The 11354-nt window shown below is 41.8% G+C and overlaps 1 protein-coding gene across 1 annotated transcript in view; it reads right to left on the reverse strand.

Moving 5' to 3' along the window:
• AKT1 (AKT serine/threonine kinase 1) overlaps nucleotides 1–9388 on the reverse strand; it is a 129891-nt gene extending 120503 nt beyond the window's left edge. The window contains exon 1 of the mRNA XM_044664650.1: nucleotides 9260–9388. Coding sequence (XP_044520585.1) covers nucleotides 9260–9305 — 46 coding nt within the window. The 5' untranslated portion in view covers nucleotides 9306–9388. The remainder of the gene's footprint in view (nucleotides 1–9259) is intronic.
• Between the last annotated feature and the right edge of the window lie 1966 nt (nucleotides 9389–11354).

The following is an 11354-nucleotide window of genomic DNA, read 5'->3' on the forward strand; positions in this document are numbered from 1 at the left end:
TGTCCTGACTGTGTCACAGCCAAAAGACAGGGTGACTCCACAAACCTCTTGTAGAGCTAAATTTCTGACATTCCCCTGAACCACCCCTCCTGGCCCCACAAACTTCTCCAATCAGTCCTGCCCAGCCAGGAGAGATTTCCTCTTCCCTCCGACTCAGCTCATTCTCCCAGATGTTGGTGATCTCATCCCATTCTAAGGGCTGCAGGATCCCCTCCCCTCTGCAGGGCAGACAGGCGGCTGCTCAGTCATTTCCTCCCCCTGCCCCCAGGGATTATTGTAGAATTATTTTTTTTTGGAGGGGGGAAGGGGAAACTATAGCCAGCGATCCTGTGAGATACAAAGCAAGCTTGAGCTCTGGAGTAAAAGCACCTTGGGACCTGGGGCTAGGGAGTCAGTCATTCCTTCAAACAGGAAAGATATCTCCAGTTCCAAGATGCAATGAGAAGTGTTTTGGCCTGGGAGTTAGGATAATTCCATGTTCCAGGCCTATTCTGCCAGGATGACTCATTCTGGAACCTTGGCCAAGTTCCTTGCCCTCTCTCGGCCTCAGTTTCCTCTTTTGTACAATGAGGGCATTGGAAGTGAATAGAACCAAAACAATATACACAATAACAACATTGTAAAGAAAAAACCCAGAGAGATTTGAGTAGCAACATGATTCCAGATGATAAACCATGATTGATACCCACTTCCTGAAAGATCAGTGATGATATGTTATGAGATACATTTTCAGACAGAGCCAAAGTGAAAATTAAACTGTTCTGCTTGACTATACATATTTGTAAAAGGGTTTCCAATCCCCCACTGCCAATGAGGTGAGAAGGGGAAAAGGACAAAACTAGCAATAAAAAAGAAAAAGGGAGGTAAAAAGGGAGGGAGGTCCCTGAAACATTTTTTAAATGCACAGAAAAGAACAGAATGGAAAAGAAGGATAGCTTTGAAAGTTACATGTTTAATTATTTATCATAAACTTGAAAAGCAAGCTGAGGATAAGAGACAGTGGCAGTCTTGTGTACTATTTTACTCTGTTTATGGAAATGCCCATTTTATTTGATTTTTGTTGAATTCATTTTTAAAATTTAAGTCTTGGGCTATCTCTAAGGTCTTTTCTAGCTCTTGCTAATTCATGTTCTAACAGACTTTGACCAAGTTTCTTTCTCTCTCTGGGAATGTCTTTTCATCTATAAAATGAGGGGACTGAGCTAGGTGGTCTCTGAGGGTCATTCCACATCTATCAAATGACTATCAGTTTTTTTAACCCTTACTTTCTGTCTTAGTAACAATTCTAAGAGAGGGGGGCAAGGTCCTAGGCAAATGGGGATATGGGACTTGCCCAGGCTCACAGTGCTAGAAAGTGTCTGAGGTCAGATTTGAACTCATGAAGATGAGTCTTCCTGATTCCAAATATTCCAGAAGCTAGCCCCTACTTACCCTTCCAGACTTACTTATTTTGACTTTCTATCATACACTCTATCTTGATATACCAGCTCTAGCCATGTCCTTGAACAACCGGTCTCCCATGCCAGAATGCACTCCCTTCTCACTTCTGCCTCTCAGAGACCCAATCTCTAACTTTCATCAAGGCTTGGCTCAAATGTTACCTCCCTCTTACCAGAAGTCTTTCCTGATGCCTCTAATTGTCATCAAACTCTCTGTGCTTAAATTATATTGTATTTAATTGTATCTCTATATTTTTTTTCCTCCTCCCCTACCACCACTGTCCCAACTGAATTGTAAGTTCCTCGAGGACAGGAATTGTTTTTGTTCAGATGTGTCCAGCAAGAGGTACTGGACATTTAATACATTTTCAAAATAAGCAGGAATTTAATGTTTACTGTTGAATAAAACAAAATTGCTTTAAGCTTGGGAAATCCAGATGGACTGAGAGAGCTTCCTGAAGAAGTAGGCATTGGAACTGGGCCTTGAAGGATGAAGATAATGCCAACAGGAGAAGGATAATAGAGGCAATAGAACCCCATAAGCAAAAAATTCATGTCAGTGTGCAGGAGATGAAATCAGAAAAAAGAAGTCTGGAAACAGAACAGAGAGGATCTTGAATACCTGACACACTCATGCAGAATTTCCCAGTATTATTGAAATCTTATGTTCCCAACACCTTGGGAATCATCTAATTCAACCCCCCTCAGTTTACATATGAAGGAACTGAGTCATGGAAAGGCCCAGGGCCACACAGACATGGAATGGCAAAGCTGGTAATACTGAACCCTAAGCTGTCCAACTCCAAGCCCAGAATCTTCTCCATTTTCCACTCCCTCTTACCACCCTCCCTTCCTCAAAACAGACTTTGAAAAAGCCCACCTTCCTTCAACTAAACAACTTCTTTAAATCCCATTTAGCCTGAAATAGGAAATTTCCACTTCTTCCTCACTTCTACCTCTTACAGACACCTGTCACTCTTCCCCACTTGTGGCATACCACCAAAAAATTTCCCCTCCCACCCAAGGTCAAATTGCATTTATTTTTTGGCTCAGTCTCCACTGAAAGTCCAAGTTACTGTAATTCCCACTTAAAGAGCATTTTTTTAAACCCTTAACTTCTGTGTATTGGCTCATAGGTGGAAGAGTGGTAAGGGTGGGCAATGGGGGTCAAGTGACTTGTCCAGGATCACACAGCTGGGAAGTGTCTGAGTCCGGATTTGAACCTAGGACCTCCCGTCTCTAGGCCCGACTCTCAATCCACTGAACTACCCAGCTGCCCCTTAAAGAGCATTTTAATGCTTTCAAAGGGCTTTTCTCATCACTTCCATAGGAGGTATGAAATAATGGTATTATCATCTGCATTTCAGAGAAAGAGCCCTCATTTACCAAGTGAGTCAGAGGCAAAATCAGAATTTGAACCCAGGCCCCCAGATTCCAAATCCAAAGTTCTTCCCTCATGCCTTGCGGGCTCCCTCTCTTGAACCTAAAATCTAGGAGGGTCAGCCCCAGGGTTTACACAGAGCAGGTTCTTTGTACATGTTTATTAAACTGAATTGAATTCATTTGTCCCACAAACCAATCTCCAGGGAGATAAAATAGCTAAGAACCAAAATGGCGCCCAACAATTAATTTAACTGACTTCAGAAGATCACAGATCTGCAATTAGAAGAGACGTTAAAGGCCATCAAGTCTAACTCCCACATTTTACAGGAAACTGAGGGCTCCCAAAAAATCAAATCACCTGCCCAAAGTCCCATAGACAGTATCAAAGACTTGAAATCAGGTCATCTGATGTCAAAGCTGGGGCTCTTTCATGCTCTTTCTGCTGTTGTATTCATCCTTCCTCCCAGAAGGACTTTTTCACTATTGAAGGAAATTGGACTGTCTGCTTGGCCCCAAGAACAGAAGTAGGCCCAATGGGAAGAAATAAAGAAAAAATAAATTTATGCTTGATGTAAAGTCATTAGAACATCTGATCAGGGGCAGCTAAATGGCTCAGTAGATGTCTTAGAATTGATACTAAAGGGGCAGCTGGGTAGCTCAGTGGATTGAGAGTCAGGCCCAGAGACGGGAGGTCCTAGGTTCAAATCTGGCCTCAGACACTTCCCAGCTGTGTGACTTTGGGCAAGTCACTTGACCCCCATTGCCCACCCTTACCACTCTTCCACCTAGGAACCAATACACAGAAGTTAAGGGTTTATTTTTTTTATTTATTTATTTTTGTTTTTTGTTTATATTTTTAAACCCTTAACTTCTGTGTATTGGTTCCTAGGTGGAAGAGTGGTAAGGGTGGGCAATGGGGGTCAAGTGACTTGCCCAAAGTCACACAGCTGGGAAGTGTCTGAGGCCAGATTTGAACCTAGGACCTCCCGTCTCTGGGCCTGACTCTCAATCCACTGAGCTACCCAGCTGCCCCCAGAAGTTAAGGGTTTAAAAAACAAACAAAAAACAACAACAAAAGAATTGATACTAAAACAGAAGGTAAGAATTTTTGTTTGTTTTAAAAAGAACATCTTGTCAGGCACAATAGAGAGGATTCTTGCCCCCATAAGGATCCAGTGTCAAGGACTGGGAGGTAGCTTCCAACTCAAATTCTGTGACAATAACCAGGAATCTCTTGACTAGCAACCCTCAGAAGTAGTGAATAGAGATAAGCAGAAGGCTTAGTGGACAGAGAGCCAGATAGTGGAGACGGGAGGTCCTGGTTTCAAATTTGACCTCAGCCACTTCCTAACTGTGTAACTGGCCAAATCACTTAACCCCAGTTGTCTAGCCCTTTCTGCTCCTCTGCCTGGGAACCCCTAGATTCTAAGACAAAAGGTATGGGTTTAAAACAGAAAAAAAAAGAAGAGGCGCCTCTTCCTGACAGATAAGAGAGCTCAAGTCATAGCTACTTCTATGGGTTACTACTCAACCAGAAGCCTGTCTCCAGCTAGGAGCTCAGCCCATTTTGCCATGGGGATGAAAAAAATCTCCCATTCTAAGGTGCCCAAGAAGCCTCAGACTAAAGCAAAGGATTAAGATAAGATAGAAGGAACTATATTAGCCCTTAAAGGCCTCTCCAAAGCCCTCTTTTTACAGATAGGAAAACTACAGGCCAGAGAAGGAAGGAGAATTGCCCAACATCACACACAGCATTTGTAATAACCCTCATGGATTATGAAGGTTTTTCAAGTAAGGGTCTTAAGGATTACAAGGCATTATCCTTTCAACAAACCTATAAGGCAAGCATTTTATCCCCATTTTAGAGAGTCAATTCAGGGAGATAAAGACCCTAGGCCACCCAGCTGGGAAATATTGGAGCCAGAATGCTGAGCCAAACACCACCCCCACTTTCCAGGGCCAATACTCTTTACTATACAAAGCTGCCTCTGAAAACTGCAATTTACAAACATTTATTAAACACCTATTGTGAGCTGGGAGCTAAGGAAGATGGAAAATGAAAACATGACTTGATCCCTTCCCTCATCAAAGTGACAATGAGAGACAGGGTGGAGCCCTGGGCTAGAGGCCAGGAGAGCTGGATTCTGGTCCCAGTTCCTTCCACTTACTTGCTAAGTTCCTTCTCCCTCTCTAGGGCTTGGTTTCTACCTCCATAAAAAGGAGGGTTTGGAAAAGATGGTCCCTTCTTCCAGTTCGAACCTTCTCTGAGACATGATTCTAAGGCTCTTTCCAGCTCTCAAGGTACAAGCACCTATCGAAGGCCTCAGTCCAGTCAATTTGTAGAAAATGGAAAGCACCTAATGTTTTTCCTCTCCCTTCCAGGAAAGCCTGAGACAGTCCTGGAAGCCAGGTGAAGTCACTGATAAATAGCCTGAGGGCCCACAGCTTTGGAAAAGCAATAATTGTCCCGGACCCTGCCCAGTTCAAAGCAGAGGGACTAACTCCCAGAGAGACTGGCCTAAGGGAGAAAGTGGTCAAGCCACATGGCTTCCCCTATCCCCCAACAAGCAGCAACTCCATTCATTCACAACTCAAGAGTAAAGAAAAAAGCAACTCTAAGAGAAAAAAGGGCTCACACATCACTAACTGCCTATAGGGCAGGTTGTATTAAATATCCTAGACACACCTCTAACTTAACATTTCCAAAAGAACACACATTATCTTTTCCCCAAAGCCTGTCCCTCTCTGAACTTCCCTAATGCTATACACATTATTCAAGTCACCTAGGTATGGAACTTTGGGGTTTACCTTAACTCCTTATTCTCACTGGCCCCACAAAATCCAATCATCTATCAAAAGTCTTTTCTTTCTTCACACCTCAAGAATACATACCCTGCAAGGGCTGAACAAGCTACAGTATATGGTTGTAATGGAAATCTATTGTGCCAGAAAAAAGGAGGAACAAGATGAGTTCAGAAAAACCTAGAAAGACTTATATGAATTGATGCAAAGTGAAATGAGCAGAACCAGAACACTGCATACAGTAACAGAAATACTGTAAGATGATCCGCTGTGAATGACTAAATTATCAGCAAAACAAGGTCCCAAGATAACCCCAAGGAACTCATGATAAAGAGAAACCACTATCCACAGTCAAAGAAGGAACTGTTGGAATCTGATTGCAAATCAAAGCACGACATCCTTCACTTTATTTCCTTCATGAATTTTTTTATTATTTGTGTGATATGTCTTCTGTCTTCTGTCACAACTTGGAGAATATTGAAATATGTACTATATGACAACACTGGTATAACTTAGATTATTTACCACCTTAGGGAAGGGAAGCAGGGAGGGAAGGAGAGAATATGAACCCCAAAGTATCAGAAAACAAATAGCAAAAATTGTTTCTACATGTAATTAGGAAAAAAAACTACATCCCCTTCTCTCCATTCACACAACTACCTCCCTGTTGTTGTCCAGTTGTTTTCAGTCATCTCTGATTCTCTGGGACCCTATTCAGGGTTTTCTTGGTAAAGATACTAGTGTAATTTGCCATTTCTCCAGGTCATTTTACAGATGAAGAAACTGAGGCAAACAAGGTTAAGTGACTTGCTTAGGGTCACACAGCTAGGAATCTTCCTGATTCTAGGGCTGGTACTTTATCCTAGCTGCCCCTCTCCACTCTACTTCCCTAGCTCTGGCCTTCTCCCTTCTCCTAGACAACTGCAATAACCCACTAATTATTTTAATCCATTCTCCACAAGCTGCCAGTGATTTTCCTAAAGGTCAAACTACTTAATAATAAATAAATAATAATGGCTAACAGAGACAAATAAAAAACTCCTCTGGCATTTACAATCCTTCATGACCTGGTCCCTTTCTCTCCTTCCAGCCTTCCTATACTTCACTCCCTCCTGCACTCTACAGAACAGCCCTACTGTCCCATTTGGGCACATTGCTTCATCTATTTCCTACCTCCAGGCCTTCAAGTTGGCTGTTTCTCATGCCTAGAATGCTTTCCCTCCTCACCTCTGCCTCTAAGAATCCCTGCTTCCTTCAACACTCAACTCAAACTCTGCTTATACTTGAAGGCTAGAGAAAACACTTTTCCTGGTCAATACCTACTCAGTATCTGAATGAACCTATTTATATGTGCTGACTTCCTCACTAGAATACAACTCCCTGAGGGTGATACTGGCAAGCTTTTTCTTTTTATCTCCTATTTGGGGGAGGGTATCCTAAGGGTATCCTATGGTTCCTAGCACATAGAAAATGTTTAATAAATGTTTATGATTGATTAATTGCTAAAACTAAATGAATTTTTTTAATCAATAAAGTGGTGCCCAAGTCCCAATGGGAGAAAATTCCTTTCTTCTCCTAGCTTTTCCTGGATGACCCCTATTCTTATCATAGAGAATTTTAACCCTTACCTTCCATCTTAGAATCAATACTACATATTGGTTCTACTAACCCTAAATTCGTTTCTAAACCTAACCCACCCAGCATCGCATAGCTAGGAAGTGTCAGGCCACATTTGAACCCAGAACCTCCATCTCTGAGCCTGACTCTCGGTCTACTACCTAGCTGCCCCCCACCTCCATAAATGTTTTATTCCAACTTGAAAGTCTTTATTAAAGATACACACACCAGGCTATAATGCACCCTCCTACCTCCATATATCTGAATCCTACTCATTCCTCAAGGCCAGCTCAAAGAATATTCATTAATTCCCTGCTGCACAAGAAGCTACTACTTGGGTAAGTTCAGAATAGCTGCCCCTTAGACTACCCTGTCCCACCACCCATCCCACAATGCCCTTCTAAGTTCCAAAAGCCCTAAGTTTGAGTGATGTAGTTTACCCTATGACAGCATCCTCTCTTGTGGACAGACAGCATGGCCTCACACATACATCACTAGAGGATTCCGGAAGATCTGGTGGAACTCTATTTTGGTCCCTTACTAGTTATATGCCTCCAAGAAAAACTCACAGCCTTGGGCTCTTCAGCCTTCAGATGGGGATCCCCATGGCTGCAGGAGCATTTCTTTAGCAACGTTGTTGTGGGGATCAAATGAGATAACCTTTGGCTCTGTGTCCATGTCAGCAACAGCTGTTGTTGCTATTGTCATTATTGTTATTATTATCTATTCCATGAGTCCTGTCTCCCCTTCTCACCATATATAGATCATTAACAGTTGTTGTTGTTATTTGATGTTTATCATTATTATTATCTATTCCATGAGTCCTAGCTCCCTTAAGACCAGGCTCACAGACATCCTCCCTGAATGCTGCTCTCTCAACATCTCCTCCCCAAGTCTAGCACAGACCAGTTCCAAAACTTACTACAACTGTGCTCAAAAAGCTGCTCTGAGAAGCAGAGAAAAGACTTACGTGAACTGATACAGAATGAAGTAATCAGAGCTAAGAAAACAAGATACACAGTGATGACTACAACGTAACGGAAAGGGCCAAACCCAGCAACAAAACAACTCAAGATGAATGTTGCAAAATTACAAAGCGGCTTGGCCCAAAGATACTTCCCTCAACTCCTTTGCAGAGAAATGGGAGATCATGAGTGGGGAACACAGCACAGTCAAATTTATTGTTTTATGTATTGAATGATTAATTTAGCTGACTTCTCCCCTCTTCCTCTTTTTCTTTTGAAAAATAATTGTCATATGTTATGGCTTTCTGAGAAAGGGTAAAGGAAGGAATATGTATACAGGAGGAAGGGGGAAATTTCATGATGTAACAATAGAAATTAGAAATAAAAATTTTTTAAAAGACAAATAAGACACATGAGAAGAGGGGGGGAAGCCAGGGGGAAAGAGTTCTCTAATTTACTATTAATAGGGGGTAGCTGGGTGGCTCAGAGGATTGAGAGTCAGGCCTAGAGATGGGAGGTCCTAGGTTTAAATCTGGCCTCAGACACTTCCCAGCTGTGTGACCCTGGGCAAGTCACTTAACCCCCATTGCCTAGCCCTTACCACTCTTCTGCCTTGGAGCCAATACACAGTATTGACTCCAAGCTGGAAGGTAAGGGTTTATTAAAAAAAAAACATTTACTATAATATACTAGGGCCTCTATTCTCTGGTCTAAACAAATCCACCCCACCAGCACTCCTGGCGCCTTCCTCAAATACCCATAACACTCTGGCAGGATCATAAGGTCACAGACATAGAAAGGGAAATCTATAGCTATAGAAATACTCTTAGGGATCATAGAGTTCAATCTCTTCATTTTACAGATGAGAAAACCAAAAAAAGCCCAGAGAATTCAGCTTGCTCAGTCATACAGCCAATTAAGTAGCAAAACCAGGATTTGAACCCAAGAATTCCGACTCAAAGTCACTGTATTGCAATATTGGCCTTAAACCAAACATTCCAAACTGCAGAAGCCCCTGCAACCCCTGGGCTAGGGAACACAGGGGACACTGACCTCGCTTATGCAGCCAGCCCTCCTTGACAATCGCGACGTCGTTCATGGCCACCAGCAGAGGAGGAGAGGCTGGGTGGACCCCAAGTGGTTACCTCGATCCTCCTGGAAATACTGGAGAGACTCTGGACTTCCAAGCCTGGGCACAGATCCCAACAATTCTGTAAAGAGTCAAAAAAGAAAGAAAGATGAGTTGAGATGTTTCTGGACCAGAGGAGGAATTCTTTCCATGTGAACATTTAAGAACAGCCTCATCTGGGAGCATCTAGAATTGTTTATCACACATGGCGTCAAAAATATCTGATTTCTACCTCAACAAATATTCTTCCAGACAATAGACTCCACAGTTCATTTATTCAACATATATTTGCATGCCTACTACTATGTGCAGGCCATAAGCATAATCTAGAGGCTGGTAGGAGATGAAGTAAATAAAGCCCAGCACCTAGAGTCAGAAAGACATTTCATTAGCTGGGTGAGCTTGGGCAAGTCACTTTAACTTTTTTACCTCAGTTTCCTCATCTGAAAAATGGATATAATAACATCTATTTCCCAAGGTTTTTGTGAGGTTCAAATGACATCAGATTTATAAAATGTTTAGCATAAGCCTGGTACATAGTAGGCACTTAATAAATGCTCATTTAAAAATAAAATCTGGCCTCGACCTGGACTGTTTAATACTGTAAGAGCAGAATTCTTACCTTATCTAGACTGTAGATATGCTCTAGCATATAGCATAGGGCTGTGTACATAGTAGGTATTTTAAAAGGGTTTGCTGAATATTCTCTTCCCCTTGTCAACTACCCTAGGGGGCAGCTGGTGACACAGTAGATACAGCACCAGACCTGGCCTCAGTCACTTTCTCACCTTGTGATCCTGGGCAACTCACAACTCCATTTGCCTAGCCCTTGCCAGTCTTCTGTCCTGGAGCTATCGCTAAGACAGAAAGTAAGGGCTTTCACAAAAAAAAACAAACAAACAAACACAAAAAACACACTGGGCAGACTGATCATCACAACTCCTCTCTATGTATTTCTCAGATGCTTTCCTAGCCCAGAAATGCCTTTCCTTCTTTCTTTCTGTTGCTGAAATCCAATGGTTTAGATTTATACTAAGAAGTGATTAAAATGTCCATATCCTTTGACCCAGAGATCCTACTGCTACATGTGTGCTCCAAGGAAGTCAAACATAGAGAGGTTCTATTTACACCAAAATATTTGTAGCCACATTTGCCTCGTAGCAAAGAACAGAAAACCATGTTGATGCTCTTAAATTGGGGGGTGGCTAAACAAACTGTGGAACCCAAATGTAATGAAATAAGAAATCACAAATATGAAAACTATGGAGCAATAGAGGAAAACTTAGATCCCTAATGGCAAACCTATGACATGCGTGTCAGCACGTGTAGCCATTTTCGATGACACATGGCTGTAAACAGAGAAGTGTGGGGCCGCATGCCGAGGATGAAACATCTGCTGTAGTGCAGTATAGACACTCTGTGCCAGAGGTCTGTAGGCCAAAACAACTGTCACTAAGCAGGTAAGTTAAATAATTAGTTTTTGGTTTATTAAATACAGTTATCTATTACAATTATACATTTTTGTTATTTAAACTATAAATATAGCGAAATTATGTTGTTTTTTTTTCTCAAAGTGACACCACCCGAGTTATGCTCGGGTTTTTTTTGGTGAATTTTGACACACCAAAACTCAAAAGGTTGCCCATCACTAGCTTAGATGAACTGTTGAAATGATATAAGCAGAACCACAAAGACAATATATACAATGACAAAAACCACAAATCTAAAAAAGTCAATGATAAAACCCAAGCCTATTCCCACAGTAGAGGAAAATGCACCTTTCCTGTCTTCACTGAAAGAGTGAAGTGGGAGACTCTGAGAACAGAATAATGTTTATACTAAACCGTGAGATTAGTTAATGCGTTCATTTTGTTAAAAAAAAAACTTTTTTTCCCCTTCCTTTTTCTCTTCTTTGTAACAAGGTATATAGTTCCTTTTGGTAAAGAAGGGGTTCATAGTTTTGGGAAAAGTGGGAAGGGAAGGGAAGGCCTTATTAAGTACCTACTATGTGATAAGATA

This window comes from Gracilinanus agilis, chromosome 2, assembly GCF_016433145.1.
Source record: "Gracilinanus agilis isolate LMUSP501 chromosome 2, AgileGrace, whole genome shotgun sequence".
In the NCBI taxonomy this organism is placed as follows: domain Eukaryota; kingdom Metazoa; phylum Chordata; class Mammalia; order Didelphimorphia; family Didelphidae; genus Gracilinanus; species Gracilinanus agilis.